The sequence below is a fragment of the Myxocyprinus asiaticus genome, chromosome 16 (assembly GCF_019703515.2).
Source record: "Myxocyprinus asiaticus isolate MX2 ecotype Aquarium Trade chromosome 16, UBuf_Myxa_2, whole genome shotgun sequence".
Classification (NCBI taxonomy): domain Eukaryota; kingdom Metazoa; phylum Chordata; class Actinopteri; order Cypriniformes; family Catostomidae; genus Myxocyprinus; species Myxocyprinus asiaticus.
The window spans coordinates 1843616-1860438 of record NC_059359.1 but is presented as its reverse complement, the minus strand read 5'-3'; the positions used below and the strand labels follow the sequence as shown (position 1 = coordinate 1860438).

The window sequence follows — 16823 nt, the reverse complement described above, 5'->3', positions numbered from 1 at the left end:
ATCATGTAATTAATTCGATTGAACACTTTTAATAGTTTGACAGCCTTAAGGTGTATATGTATATATATATATATATATATATATATATATATATATATATATATATATATATATATATATACATATACATACATACATATATATATATATATATATATATCATATACATATACATATACATACATACATACATACATACACACACCGATGAGCCAAAACATTGACCACTCACAGTCAAGTGTCAAGGTCTGGGTAGATTAGATGGTAAGTGAACAATCAGTTCTCATAGTCAACGTGTTGAATGCATGAGAAATTGGCAGGAGTAATGACCTGAGCGACTTTGACAAGGGTCAAATTGGCCAGACAACTGGGTCAGAGCATCTCTAAAATGGCAAGGCTTGTGGGATGCTCCCGTTCAGCAGTGGTGAGTACCTACCGACAGGGGTCCAAGGAGGGACAAACCACAAATCGGCGACAGGCTGTTGGGTGCCCAAGGCTCATCGATGCGCGAGGACAACGAAGGCTATCCTGTCTGGTCCAGACCGACAGAAGGTCTACTGTGGCACAAGTCACAGAAAATGTTAATGATGGTTATGGGAGAAATGTGTCACAACACACAGTGCATCACACCCTGTTGAGTATGGGGCTGCGCAGCCGAAGACCAGCCAGAGTGTCCACGATGACCTCCTTTCCACCATCAAAAGTGCCTAAAATGGGCACGCGAGCATCAGAACTTGACCTTGGAGCAGTGGAAGAAGGTCACCTGGTCCGATGAGTTCTGTTTTCTTTAACATCACGTGGATGGCCATGTACGTATGTGGCGTTTACCTGGGGAAGTGATGGCACCAGGATGCACTGTGGGAAGATGACAAGCCGGTGGAGGGAGTATGATGCTCTGGGCAATGTTCTGCTGGGAAACCCTGGGTCCGGCCATTCGTGTAGACGTCAATTTGACACGTGCCACCTACCTAAACATCACCAGGTACACCCCTATATGGCAATGGTATTCCCTGATGGCAGTGGCCTCTTTCAGCAGGATAATGCGCCCTGCCACACTGCACACATTTTTCAGGAATGTTTTGAGGAGCATGATGAAGAGTTCAAGGTGTTGCCCTGGCCTCCAAATTCCCCAGATCTCAATCCAATTGAGGGGATCTATGGGATGTGCTGGACCAACAAGTCTGATCCATGGTGGCTCCACCTCACAACTTACAGGACTTGAAGGATCTGCTGCTAATGTCTTGGCACCTGATACCACAGGACACTTTCAGGGGGCTTGTAGAGTCTATACCTTGGCGGGTTGGCACTGTTTTGGCGGACCAACAGCATATTAGGCAGGCAGTCATAATGTTTTGGCTCATCAGTGTGTGTGTGTGTGTGTATGTATATACATATACATACACCGATCAGCCACAACATTAAAATCACCTTCCTAATATTGTGTAGGTCCCCCTTGTGCCACCAAAACAGCGCCAACCCGTATCTCAGAATAGCATTCTGACACCAGTCTGGCCATTCTCTGTTGACCTCTCTCATCAACAAGGTGTTTCCATCCACAGAACTGCCGCTCACTGGATGTTCTTTGTTTTTGGCACCATTCTGAGTAAATTCTAGAGACTTGTGTGTGAAAATCCCAGAAATACTCAAACCAGCCCAGCTGGCACCAACAATCATCCATGCGATTATCTGATCAGCCAATCGTGTGGCAGCAGTGCGGTGCATAAAATCATGCAGATACGGGTCAGGAGCTTCAGTTTATGTTCACATCAACCATCAGAATGGGGACAATTTTTTTTATCTCAGTGATTTGGACCATGGCATGATTGTTGGTGCCAGATGGGCTGATTTGAGTATTAATAATATTAAATAATGAAAGGTAATGTCGTTTGGAAAAAAATAAAACAGATTTCATAGGGCCCTGTTATAGTTTATTCATACGTTGCAGTCCTTACATCACAGTCCACAGTCATCCACATGAAGTCGTGCTGCATCAATGGCAAAATCTTCGATTGGAACATAATTTCCAGGAGGAGCTGCTTCAGGGCTGGTGTGCGTTACTATGTCAGAGGTAACAGTTGTTAAGTGTGATTGAATTATTCTACCTCTGAAACTACCTTACTTCATTCAGATGCTACTAAACGCTACTAATTAAGCTGTTTTTCTTTAGGTATCGACTCTGAGGGTCATGCTGCTAACTTTGTTGAAACAGAACAGATTGTTCAGTATAATGGAGGAAAAGCTTCATTTGTTCAGGTAAGCCACTGAAATGGTAAAGCCTCCAAATATCAGTTTGCATGGTATTTTTCTGGTCGCCATGAATAGAAGTACAGCCATAGATCGTCCAGTTACTTTAAAAGAAACCCAAATTCAGACTGAGTTTGCATTTTTTCCCACAGTCAGGAAGGGGAAACTTACCGGAATGTTTTTTGTGTCAGAACCCTCTGTTTAGTCATGCACAAAATACATCCACAAAAATACTCTCAGACCAAGAGTCCGTCTCAACATTCCACAGTTTCTTGTGTGTAACCATTATCTCCATTCTAATTAGTGGATTGGTAGTTTCCATGTCATCAAAGATTAAAAGTCCCAAACGGCGTCCAAGTGTCACTATGCCACACCTGCCAGTGGCGAGTAAATTGAGAAAATTTACCAGCCATAAATATTTCTCACTGGCCATGAAACTTTTTTATTAAAATATATTATAGGGATGCACCGATATACAATGCAATTGATGTGTGGGAAAAAATAGTTTATTTTGCACTTGTAAAACAATTTGCACTTCTGTTTTTGAAATTCTAAACAACTCATATTTAACATATTGTGATAGACCATTACAAATTCACATTATGCATTTTCGACATGCTTTACCTTTTTCGAATTTCATTCATTTTGGTTGGTATTTTAGTAACATTTTATAATAATTTGTAAATGCATTAGATATCATGAGCTAATAATGAGTTCCAGCATCTTAGCTAATGTTAATAAAAAAAAAAACAGTTGTTTATTGTTGGTTCATAATGCATTTACAAAGGTATACAACTTTTAAATGTAAAACATTTGTTAGTGTATACTGAAATTAACATTAACCAATATTAATAAATGCTGTAAAAGTATTATTTAGGGATGTACCGATATGAACATTTTTGGCCAATACCGATTTTGACAAATAACAATTTGATATTTTGCCACTTACCTTATTTTGCCATCAGATCACTGTTTTGTTTGGAAATTGTGTTTTAAAGTACAAAGAGGTACAAAAGCTTTTGTTCTAACAACAAATAATTTCCATTGAACATGGATTGGATCTGTTGAACACATGATTGGCCAAAATATTAAAGAGAGCCACTAAATGAAAGATAAATAGAAGATAAAAATAATATTCATATTAAAAATGTATACTTCTAAATCATTTTTGCACTTCTGTTTTTGCAATTCAAAACAACAGAACTCATATTATGCAGTTTATTATGTTGGGCAATTCCAAGGAAATGTCAACTACATCATTAAAAATCAAAAGTTGGCAAAGGAACAAAACGGCCTTTTAAATTCTACAGTGGTGTAATGGATAATGGAAAATGCCATCTAGACCGCTAGAGGGCGCCGCTTGCTTACACAATGCTGACTGAAGTGCTGATTGCAGTCTGTTTTTTAATGCAGCCTTTCAAGATTTAGTAATCGCGCAAGACCTTATTGTGATTTCAATCTTAACTCAATCAATCACGCAGCCTTAATGGATACCATACCAATATCTCAGAAGTCAAAGTTTGCTGTTTTCAAAGAATTTGGATGGTTTTACCTCATCATGTATAGGTAAGTGCCGCTTTCACAAGTGTCACTTAACAATGTTTTTTCCTCCATTAATGTGAGAACGAGAAAGAATAAAAGTTACATGTTCTTAGGAGTGCCAACCCTTCTACATATTGTGGCTATTATTGTTTCTGGATTGTACATTTGAAGTCAGAGTTTTTACCAAGTGTGATTAAAAAATAATTATAAATGAACCATCAGATTTTCATATCGGTAATAAGCATGAAAATGCAGATATGAAAAATCGATGGTTTATTTATATATCAAATACATCAAATGCACAATCCAGAAATAATAATAGCCACAATATGTAGAAGGGTTGGCACTCCTAAAAACATGTAATATTTCATTTTTATTCTGTCTCGTTCTCATGTTAATAAGGAAAAAAACATCATAAATGGACGTGACAGTTGTGGAAGCGGCACTTACCTATAGATCACATGATGAGGGAAACCATCTAAAACACTTTGAAACCAGCGGACTTTGACTTCTGAGATATCGGTATGATATCCATTAATGCTGCACGATTGATTGAATTAAGATTGAAATCACAATATGGCCTTGTGCGATTATTAAACTTTAAAAGGCTGTGTTTCTGCATTCAGCACTTCAGTCAGCTGTGTGAGCAGGCGGCGCCCTCTAGCGGTCTGAACGGCATTATCCATTATACCACTATAATACAACATTTAAAAGGGGTTTTGTTCCTCTGATTTAAACGTTTACTTTTTTTCATGATGTGGTTGACATTTCCGTGGAATTGCTCAACATATGCATAGTATGAATTTGTAATGTTCCATCATATACAGTACATACATGTAAAATATTAGTTGTTTTGAACTGCAAAAACAGATGTGCAAAAATGGTTTAGAAGTACAAAATAACCTTTTTAATATCAATCATCATGTTATCATATTCAGTTTTTTTTTTATTATCTTTTATCTCTTTAAAATTTTGGCCTGTCATGTGTTCAGCAGATCCAATGTGCAATGGAAATTATTTATTGTTAGAACAATAATAAAAAAAAAAAGCTGATCGTTAATTGTCCACATGTTGTTAGAAGAAAAGCGAGACACTTTAAATAGTGACGATCATTCTTACAATTTGATTTAAACAATGTTTTATGTTTTGGTTCCTAACAAGATTACTGACCAGCATTCATTTTACTCGCAATGAATGTATGACAGAATGAAGAGTTAAATAAATGTCTGTTATAAAACTATGACCTTTGACCCTTTAATCTCCCACAGACTCGTGGGTCTATCCCGTTCTACTGGTCACAGAGACCAAACCTCAAATACAAGCCAAAACCACAGATCAGCAAGAGTGTCAATCATGTAAGATTTAATTTCTTTACCTTTTTGTTGTTGTTTTGTTTAAATACTACTATAAAAAGTGTATGAATACATATTCTGTTTTCTATACAACGTGTCAAGAATAATGTTTGCAAGGTGGCACTGTGTTGATACTACTTTAAATTTATTTAAAATTAAACCCTGAAATTATTATTATTTTTTAAATAATTAATATTGTACAATTAATTCAGCCCGAAGCGTTAGTTGTATATATTAGATTGATCCAAAGCTTAAAAAATGTAAACTTATCTAAAACGTTAACATTATTCTTTTACTGGCTTGCAAAAAATCTATTTTTGTAAATTGCTTGTACTAATTGATATTATTGAGGATTCATTTGTATCTTATTTGTATCTCTTCTCTCACAGTTGGATGGCTTCCAGAGGCATTTTGACTCACAGATCATAACGTACGGCAAACAAGTGATTCTGAACTTGGTATGTTTAGTCAACTTACTATGTTTACATGTATGTGTCATATACTGCGAGATATTGCACATGTGAACTCATTTAACGTGTCATCTTTTGTTCATCCCAAAAAATGAAAAATGTCATAATTTCCTTACTTTCATATCGTTCAAAAACTGTATTCTGTTATGTATTCTGTGGAACACAAAAGGAGAGTCTTTTTCCAATGAAGAATATTCATTTTTGGGTGAACTATTGCTTTAAGATCTTAAAGTCGGCATGAAATTTAATTTCACCCCATCTATTTTCTAAATGCATGTTATTGATCTTATTGTGAACGATTCGTCCATGCATATGTTTTATTTATTTTTTATTTTTTTGACCTCGTAATAATTTTTTTGTTGGGGATTTTCTCCCCTTTTTCTCCCAATTTGGAACGCCCAATTCCCCAATGTGCTTTTAAGTCCTCGTGGTGGCGTAGTGACTCGCCTCAATCCGGGTGGCGGAGGACGAATCTCAGTTGCCTCTGCGTCTGAGACCGTCAAGCATCTAATCATGTGGCTTGTTGAGCGCGTTGCCACGGAGACATAGCGTGTGTGGAGGCTTCACGCCATCCACCGCGGCATCCATGCTCAACTCACCACACACCCCACCGAGAACAGACCACATTATAGCGACCACGAGGAGGTTACCCCATGTGACTCTACCCTCCCTAGCAACCGGGCCAATTTGGTTGCTTAGGAGACCTGACTGAAGTCACTCAGCATGCCCTGGATTCGAACTCGCTACTCCAGGGGTGGTAGCCAGCGTCTTTACCACTGAGCTACTCATAATCTTTAATAAAAATGTAATAACAGGATCTTCCGGTGAAACGACAGACTTCTCTCTGGTATGCAGGACTTCTCCAATCATTTAGTCCGCTTAAACCCCGCCCCTTTCTTATAAATACCACAACCTTGCGTAGAGTTGAACGAAGTGTCAATCGCATGGTGGTGAAGATGGCAAGGTGTATTTTCCTTCAAACTATCGTTCCTCAACCCAAACTTCCTTGGTTACGGGTCAGCTGGCTTGAATTTACATTTCGAATGAAGAGGACTTTTACTCATTGTTACAGCCTCATCGTAGACAAAGACCACGATGTGCTTGTGTGTTTATGTTGTCAGTTTGATCATAAATGTGTTGAGATCGCTGCTCAGTTTCACCGTTAACCAGCTCTGACTCGAGCAGCACGGTGGTAGGTGTGTGTGTGTCCGCTGCAAACTCTCATTCAGATCTACCTCCGTTCCACTATGCAACACCCATATTTTCACAATCCAATCAACAACCAATGGAAACTTAAATCTCCGCTCCACATTTTTTTTCTTGTTCGATAAGCCGTTTCACTCGGAAATACGTCACAATACGGAAGTCGGTCACAACTTCCGTTTCATGCCGACTTTAATTTGTATTTCTGTTCCTGTTTCATTCTCAGATAAACCAGAAAGGCTCAGAGAAGCCGTTAGAAATGGCCTTCGCAAAGATGGTGGGCAGTCTGAGCAACGGCTTGATCAAGTGAGTGAGTTGATGTTTTCACATAAACACTGCTGATATGGATACACGTTTCCAGTCTCACTGTGTTCTCCTGCAGGTACATCGCGTTTGATTTTCATAAGGAATGCAGCCGGATGAGGTGGCATCGCCTGCAGATATTGGTTGACATGGTAGCGGAAATGCAGGATGAATTTGGGTATGACACCGTGTGTACTACAGGATTTTAGTTGTTTGTCAAATAAACAACCACTCACTACAGACTAAACATTCTAATTGGCATTTCAATACATACACAACACAGTAAAGTGTGTTATCTGACGGATTCAGACCGCTAACTCCTGTGATCGATTCAGTGCTCTGATTTGCCAGTCGGTTGATTAATTTGAAAGAAAAGCACTGATCAAAACATTTGTTTGCAAATGTGATTGTTGTGGTGTATGTGCTTTCATTTTATATCGAATGCTAATTTTTCCTGCATATGTTTGAAGAAACAAAATAAAAAACAATGCACCCCTATGGACTTTTGCTTTGCAATGAAACAATTGTGTATTTTATTTTTTTGTGAGCAGCTACTTCCTAGTGGATTCCGATGGAACGGTTCAACTGCAACAGGACGGGACTTTCCGAAGCAACTGCATGGACTGTTTGGATCGGACTAATGTGATTCAGAGTCTGCTGGCGCGGCGCTTGCTGCAGTCGCAGTTAGAGGTGTGCTCGCTTACTGCACGCAAATAAACTGCCATGTCGCACAGTTTCGACACAGATTTTAATCCTGCAGATGTAATTTTTTACAAGGCAATATTTGATCACAAAAAAACCCCAAAAACGAAATAATCAGAATAATAAATGTGTCCTCCGGAGACCCGAGCGTGACTGCTGTGTGCATTTTCCAATCCCCTTTTTGATTTGTGAGTAGTAGCACCTAAGAAACATGCAAAAATATATATATATATATATATATATATATATATATATTTTTTGCAGACCAAATAGTTTTCCTAATAATGTATGTCCTCATATGTGGACAGCGGGACTAAGTTGTGAAATGTTAAATAATACCAAGCTATAGAAAGTCCCTTTTTTTTTCATCAAATTTATCATGTTTCCAGGAGTGTTGATTATTCATGTTACAGACATTACATCAGAAATTATCATAATTAATTCTGATTCAAAGTAATGTCCAGCATCATCCAATCACTGTCAACCATGTTAAAATAAAATGATACATTATAAATTCTGAATCTATGTACTGATTATCATTGTCACATGTCTGTCAAACATGTTGAGTGATCCAAACATCATCTGCAGCCTGAAACTGAACTTTTGATCAGATTTTAGGAGTGAATGCACTTAACTGCATAGAGAGCTATAGGATGCTCCCTTGCTCCCTATTTAGTGAATGACTTAACCTCCAGTGTGCTGTCTGTCTGCACTGGTCTCAGAACAGTTTGAAATGCACCTTATTTTCATGCTAACTCCATATAAAGCTTCTGAAAGCAAAATTTTCCAGCTTTTGGATGCATTCATTTATATATAGATATTTTAAGGAAAATGATCCTATAGTCCACGTCCGAGGTCATTGTGTTTAACAGCGTGCCGTTTCTCGATAAATCAGTGACATTTTTAAAATGGCATATCGGGTGAAACTAGAGACTCTAATCTTTTGACTCAAACAGGTTTCAATGTAAAAACGTAATGAGGTTTCTTACCAGATGTAATTTTGTTGGCATTTCTCCCAAAGACCTACTCCGCTGTGGTCGGCGCCATGTTGTTTTGTCACATGACTCGGTGCGTCAAAAGTTTAAGCCTTTAATGACAGCCTAGATTCTCCTGAACTGAGATCAGTCAGTTCAAATGAAATTAAATTATGCATAGCCTATAGCGAAGCCAAAACGTTACGTCCACGCATGTGGACGCGAGGTCTCAGGAGGATAAATTGATCCTGCATTGGCCATATTGGAAGAAAACAGTTCCTTAATAAAATTCAATTTACTGGATTTATATGCAGCAAAAGCATTGATTTAATAATAGTTCAATCAAGGTGACTATTTTTATGCAATATATGTTTGCGCTATGTATTTTTATGTGTAATAGCAGGCCCACGTGGAAACTGCGCGTGCAGAACTCAGAGTTGCGCAAAATTGGAACACAAAGTTCTACACGTCCTCTGCCCTTTGCATGGATGTTTATTACATTTGACTAATTTAAAAATGTCTTTAGCTGCCAATCTAAGTGTAGCACTCTTACGCCATGACCACATTAAATTTGAAAACGTAAAATTATTCAGTAATGCAGAGCATTTTCTTCCGGTGGAGGATTAAGGGCATAAAAATAGTGTTTAAAAATTTAAACACATTAGTGTAGACGTTGCTTTAGCACCTTTTTTTTTTTTTATTTTTATTTTTATTGTTGTTGCTACCATTTTAACCAAATATCAGTGCAGAAAATGGGGAAAATATTGTGCAGATTTTGTGTGGACCTGCTTGTTAGTGTTGTTAGCTTAGCAACTTGTCAAACTCTATTGATATCAGGTTTCCTTGATGTTTTCTCATTTGACTGTAGAGATTGGGAGTTCTTCATGTGGGCCAGCGGATTGAAGAACAGGCAGATTTTGAAAAAATATACAAGAATGGTAAGACCTGCCCCAAACTTACTCTTTACCTGTTAATTTCATCCTGTTCTGTCTTCATCATCTCTCTCTCTCTCTCTCTCTCTCTGTTTCTGTCCCTTCAGCATGGGCAGACAATGCCAATGCTTGTGCCAAACAGTATGCGGGCACAGGAGCCCTAAAGACCGATTTTACACGGTAAGCATTGACACTTCTGCTCTGCCCGACTCTGGGTGCTGGGTCGTATGACGGTATATACAGTGCGAATGTAAAAATACTGCTCACCCCCACTGTATAAAAAATTGGTTCTGTGTGCGTTCAGGACAGGAAAGAGAACTCATTGGGGTCTGCTGATAGACGGATGGAACTCCATGATTAGATACTACAAGAACAACTTCTCAGATGGCTTCAGACAGGTGGGCATCTCCTGGAGATTCTGGGGTGGTAAGAGAACATACTAATAGACAGGTGTGTGTGGTAACAAAGGTTTTATTCTTCTGTGTATTCAGGACTCCATTGATTTGTTCCTGGGGAATTATGCCGTAGAGGAGGCGGATATAAACACTTCTCTACATGAACCCAAAGACTGGAAGTTCCTCACGGTAAGAAATCAAAGTCATCCATTCAGTGTCTGTTTGCAAAGAAAATAGTTTTTACGAGTGCAGACGCACTCAAAAACACTTTCGGTGTGAACGGTCCCAAACTCATCTGTTTGTGCGTGTCTGTGGTGTGTGTGAAACAAGTTACGCTAAAATGTAAAAATAAGATTATAATATAAAATTAATCTAGCCTATATAATAATGATTCTCATAATTATAATGAGAATTTTTAAATATTTTTTTATATTTCAGCCTGGCACAAAAAAGAGAGCCTCTGAAACTGATGCGATGTGTAAAAAGATGAGAGATTCTTTTTACAATCAAATAATAAGTTCCTCTTTGCAACCTGAACTACTTCAGAACGTTGAATATTTGTGCCAACTGTACTAAAAATAAATCCAGATGCAGCGCAGCAAATCAAACAGAACTCAGGTGTCTCGAGATGCATTTTTAAGTACTTTTTAACTTAACGGTGTTTTTAAAAAAAATGTGGCGCCCTAAAAAAGCATGACCCAGTGCAATGATCAAAGACGTCCGTCCAGCGCATGTCTGACTGTAGTTATGCTAAAATTTAAAAATAATATTATAGAATAAATAAATGTAGCCTTATATATATATATATACAGCTCCGGAAAAAATTAAGAGACCCCTGCAAATGTATCAGTTTCTTTGGATTTACTATTTATAGGTATGTGTTTCAGTAAAATGAACATTTGTGTTTTTTTCTATAAAGTATTGACAACATTTCTCCCAAATTCAAAATACAAATATTGTCATTTAGTGCATTTATTTGCAGAAAATGACAACCGGTTAAATAATAAAGAAAATGCAGTGTTTTCAGACCTCGAATAATGCAAAGAAAACAAGTTCATATTCATTTATAAACAACACAATACTAATGTTTTAACTTAGAGTTCAGAAATCAATATTTGGTGAAGTAACCCTGATTTCAATCACAGCTTTCATGTGTCTTGGCATGCCCTCTACCAGTCTTTCACATTGCTGTTGGGTGACTTTATGCCACTCCTGGTGCATAAATTCAAGCATCTCGTCTTTGATGTCTTGTGTCCATTCATCTTCCTCTTGATCACATTCCAGAGGTTTTCAATGGAGTTCAGGTCTGGAGATTGGGCTGGCCATGACTGGGTCTTGATCCAATAGTCCTCCATCCACACCTTGATTGAGCTGGCTGTGTGGCATGGAGCATTGTCCTGCTGGAAAAACCAATCCTCAGAGTTGGGGAACATTGTCAGAGCAGAAGGAAGCAAGTTTTCAGCCTTGCTGAAGCACCCCCAGATCATCACAGTGGGTGTGAGACACTGTGGCTTGTAGGCCTCTCCAGGTCTCCGTTTAACCATTAGATGTCCAGGTGTTGGGCAAAGCTGAAAATTGGACTCATCAGAGAAGATGACCGTACTCCAGTTCTCTTACTCCTTTGCAAACCTCAGCCTGGCTCTTCTTTGCTTCTCATTGACGAAGGGCTTTTTTCTAGCTTTGCATGACTTCAGCCCTGCCCCTAGGAGCCTGCTGCCCACCCCAGCTGCCATTCTTTTTGTAGGTCACTTAATGACATCCTACAGTTGTTGAATGACATACAAATGAGTTGGCGGTCATCCCGGTCAGTGGCGAGTTGTTTTGACCATACTCTTCTGTGTGCTACTAAATTTTAAGTTATGCTATTTAATTTTTTTGGTTCACTTGCACAAGTGATAACACCTAAAAATTAAGCCTACAATCCTGAAGTAAAACTACGTTTTCGCTCACTTTACAGACGTCATCAGAAATTAGCATAATTAATTCTGATTTAAAGTAATGGCCAGCATCATCTGCAGCCTGAAACTGAACTTTTGATAGGAAGTTTGGATTGAATGCACTTAGATAGGATGCTCCCTATTTAGTGAATGACTTAACCTCCAGTGTGCTGTCTGTCTGCACTGATCTCAGAACAGTTTGAAATGCACCTTATTTTCATCCTAACTCCATATAAAGCCTCTGAAAGACACATTTTCCAGTTTTTGGATTAGCAAATTTTTTCCTTAGAAATCCTATATTTACTGTGTATTATCACATTGAGAATAAATGTGTTCAAGTACACACTAGTGGTCATTGTGTTTAGCAGCATGGCGTTTAGAGATAAGTCTCTAAAATTTTAAAAATGGCATATTGGATGAAACTGAAACATGTTTGAGTCAAAAGATTAGAGTCTTTAATGTTTCTTACCAGATGTAATTTTGTTGCTGTTTCTCCCACATACAAACTCTATTGTGGTCGGCACCATGTTGTTTTGTCACATGACTTGGTGCGTCAAAAGTTTAACCCTTTACTGACAGTACAGAGTCTCCTGAACTGAGATCAGTCAGTTTAAATGTATTTAAATTATGCGTTGCATATAGGGAAGCCAAAGTACCATGTCCATGCATGTGTACGAGGGGTCACACAAGGTTAAAACATGACATCCTGTGGCTATTGCTTTATAAAATGTCCCTTTTCTGTCTATTTCAGTTGCCGATCATCATGGTTGTGGCATTCTCAATGTGTATAATCTGTCTGCTGATGGCAGGTAAGACTTGCATTACTTGATTAACACTTTACATCTTAGTCTACAAAGTTCCTGTAGCTCAACTAGTAGAGCATGGTGCTAGCAATGCCAAAATCATGGGTTCGATTCCTAGGAAACACACAAACTGATACGATGTATACCTTGAATGCACTGTAAGTAGCTTTGGATAAAAGCATCTGCCAAATGCATAAATGTCTGTTGTATTCTGAGTTTTTTGTTACTCTGAAATTCCATTATCCAGGCGACACCTGGACGGAGACATTAGCGTACGTGTTGTTCTGGGGCACGGCGAGCATCGTGACCGGTGGCGTTATCCTCTTCAATGGCCGCGACTTTGTAGATGCGCCTAAACTGGTGCAGAAAGAGAAGATGGACTGAATGTGTGTGTGTGGAAAGCAGCTTGGTCCAGCCGAGTCTTCATCCTCCTCATCATCCTCAGTGCTGTCTTACTCTCAGCTTAACCGCGCCTGGAGCCTGTACTGATGCCACATGGCAAAGAGGAAGAGGAGGGGTGATGAAGGGGGGGCCGGGCGGGGCCAGGGCAGTGTGTGAGCAAACGTACACGGATGGACTTAATGCGTCACACACCTGCTGCTCTCCACACGGTTGTTGTATCATAGGGGACCAGCTCCTATCTTCGCCTCAGATATCCCATAATTCCATCGCCACATGGGCAGCTTTACGAATCCATCACTGGAATTTCACTCAAGCACCTTAGACTATCGTGCATTTCATGTATGGACTCCAAAAACACCCACTTGTACAGTTTCCATGAGGTTTACGCCCCCAATCCTTGTGGTTCACAGATTCCAACAGTGTTTCATAGATGGCGATTTCTATTCACCCAAACATCTGACGATGTTCTATTGACTCATGTTTTCAAGCTCAGTATGTGTTGCAGCTCTCTGGCTGTTTGTATGAAACAAAACATCTTTGTATTGTATCTGCCATTGCTGCTGATACCTCTGCACTGCAAATATTTTTTTTTTATCTGTATTTTTGTCTTGCTTTAAAAATATGTAATGTCCTTCAAACAAAAATTATGAAGTGAAATTGCGTAAAATAATGACTTTTCAGATTTTTTTTGTTTTTATAAATAAATTTTTCTTACTCCATTGGTAAAAAAATATTTTTTGTTTTAAGCATAAATCTAACTACATTTAGGTTTATTCTTTAAACAACAACAACAACAAAAAAACTATTTACCAATGAGATTTCACTGTGGGAGGGGCTACTCAACATAATACCACAGAAATAGTGATCGATCAAAATGCTAGTCACAATTGTGCAGAGCCCTGTAGAGGACAGGGAGTTAATTTATTTTCTAAAATTTTGTGTTCCCTCGAATTTATTTTGGGCTTACCATAAAGCTATTGCGAGAGAACGCAAACTGTTGTGAGCAATTGCAAAATTTTGTAAGATAACAAAACTGTTACGAGGAAACAACTCATCGTGAGAGAACGCAAAACTATTGGGAGGGAACGCAAACCATTGTGAGGGAATGCAAAACTTATTGTGTAGAAACACGAACTGTTGCGAGGGAACACAAAACTTATTGCAAGGGAATGCAAAACTTTTTATGAGGGAACTCAAAACTTGTTGTGAGAACCCAAAACTATTGCGAAGGAATGCAAAACTTATTATGAGGAAACACAAAGCTTATTGCGAGGGAATGCAAAAGTATTATGGGGGCATGCAAAACTGTTGCGGGGTAACGCAAAACTATTGCAAGGGAACGCAGAACTTATTATGAGGGATAGCAAAACTATTTCGGGGGAACGCAAAACTATTGCGAAGGAACGCAAAACTTATTATGAGGGATAGCAAAACTATTTCGGGGGGAATGCAAAACTATTGCGAAGGAATGAAACGTATTGTGAGGGAATGCAAAACGTATTCTGAGGGAACGCTAAACGTATTGTGAGAGAATGCAGAACTCGTGGGGGAACGCAAAACTTATGAGGAAACAAAACTATTTCGGGGGAACGCAAAACTATTGCAAGGGAACGCAAAACTATTTCGGGGGAACACAAAACTATTTCAGGGAACGCAAAACTATTGCGGGGGAACGCAAAAATTATTATGAGGGAAAGCAAAACTTATTGCGAGGGAACGCAAAACTATTTCGGGGGAACGCAAAACTGATTATGAGGGAAAGCAAAACTATTTCGGGGGAACGCAAAACTATTGCGAAGGAATGCAAAACTATTTCGGGGGACACAAAACTATTTCAGGGAACGCAAAACTATTGCGAAGGAACGCAAAACTGATTATGAGGGAAAGCAAAACTATTTCGGGGGAACGCAAAACTATTTCGGGGGAACGCAAAACTGATTATGAGGGAAAGCAAAACTATTGCGAAGGAACGCAAAACTATTTCGGGGGAACGCAAAACTGATTATGAGGGAAAGCAAAACTATTGCGAAGGAACGCAAAACTATTTCAGGGGAATGCAAAACTATTGCGAAGGAACGCAAAACTATTTCGGGGGAACGCAAAACTGATTATGAGGGAAAGCAAAACTATTGCGAAGGAACGCAAAACTATTTCAGGGGAAAGCAAAACTATTGCGAAGGAACGCAAAACTGATTATGAGGGAAAGCAAAACTATATCGGGGGAACGCAAAACTAATTGCGAAGGAACGCAAAACTATTGCGAAGGAATGCAAAACTATTTCAGGGAACGCAAAACTATTGCGAAGGAATGCAAAACGTATTATGAGGGAAAGCAAAACTTATTGCGAGGGAACGCAAAACTATTGCGAAGGAACGCAAAACTTATTACTGGGGAAAGCAAAACTTATAATGATGGCATGCAAAACTATTTCAGAAAACAAATTTCCTCCATTTCCAATAAGGGGCTCTATACGATAACGGCTGGTTAGAACAGGTTAATATGAAAGAGATAACTTTTATCGATCGCTGCTCGTTCCTCCTGGTTTGGAGTAACGCGATAAGGATGTTTTCAATATTTTTACTAGAAAAAATAAGACAAAAATAAGAAAAGAAAATGTTTTTTTGGCAGCTGTTTGTCATTGCGTTTATTTGTGAATTAGAACACTTGAGACTGAACCAAAGATGGAACGGTTCGTGAATGGACACATCAATGCCTTCAATATACAACATACTGTCTTCCATCAGTGATTTGGGAGCTTTTATTATGAATTATTTAAAGGACTTTGTTTGTGTTTTCTGGGCAAGATGTGTACAGAATCTAGTCTTAAATGTAAAATCAAAAACGAACTCTAACATGTCATGGGACCAGCGTCTCTTCGTCTAAAGGAGTGTGTGTGTTTGTAGTTACCTGGGTGCCACTCGTGCATGTATGAAAATGGCCTGTCACTGAACCGATGTGCCAAATGTTTGTGTTTTTTCTATTACCCATTACCCTCTCTTTCCTTTCTGAGTGCTTTTATTGCGTCTTCAAGGACTCCCTGTGAAGGTCGGAATCGGATGATGCCTTAAATTTGGTGTGAGCAAATGAGAGAGAGCTTTTTGGAGGAAGTCTTCATTCTATCCCTCTGTGTCATACTGTAGACCATTCTTCATGTGTCTGACACCTGCTTGGCAGAGAATGTAAAAAACCTGTATTATTGATATTAAAGTCATTATTATGGTGCAGGTGTCCGTGGGTCCTTGAGTTTCCTTATGTTCTATTTTACATCTCCTTTAGTGTTCCACGGTATAAAGTTTAACGTGTTTGGAGCAACAGGGTGAGTAGTACATGACAGCATTTGAGTGATTCCTTTAAACCTGGGGGATTTTGGTAACGTGTTTGCTTTGAATGTGCCACAGAGCTCGAATTAAATGGAGATAACAGGCTCAAAATGCCATGCCAGATTAGTTTTAGTGAACAAACAAGTTGTTATGAACTATGTGCTGCACGTGTTACAGGAAGCTGAGCAATTAAGATTTTCTCTGCATGGACTTGATGGTCGGACAACAGATGTAGAAATGTAA

General features: G+C 38.8%; 1 protein-coding gene across 1 annotated transcript in view; it reads left to right on the top strand.

Moving 5' to 3' along the window:
- The window catches only part of LOC127453645 (phosphatidylinositol-3-phosphatase SAC1-B-like), a 28172-nt gene extending 11690 nt beyond the window's left edge, over positions 1–16482 (top strand). The window contains exons 8-20 of the mRNA XM_051720201.1: positions 1967–2068; positions 2168–2253; positions 5055–5141; positions 5528–5596; positions 7038–7117; positions 7194–7292; positions 7666–7804; positions 9659–9728; positions 9830–9902; positions 10027–10120; positions 10214–10306; positions 12806–12863; positions 13105–16482. Of these exons, the coding sequence (XP_051576161.1) occupies positions 1967–2068; positions 2168–2253; positions 5055–5141; positions 5528–5596; positions 7038–7117; positions 7194–7292; positions 7666–7804; positions 9659–9728; positions 9830–9902; positions 10027–10120; positions 10214–10306; positions 12806–12863; positions 13105–13241 (1187 nt within the window). The 3' untranslated portion in view covers positions 13242–16482. The remainder of the gene's footprint in view (positions 1–1966; positions 2069–2167; positions 2254–5054; positions 5142–5527; positions 5597–7037; positions 7118–7193; positions 7293–7665; positions 7805–9658; positions 9729–9829; positions 9903–10026; positions 10121–10213; positions 10307–12805; positions 12864–13104) is intronic.
- The last annotated feature ends 341 nt before the right edge of the window (positions 16483–16823 follow it).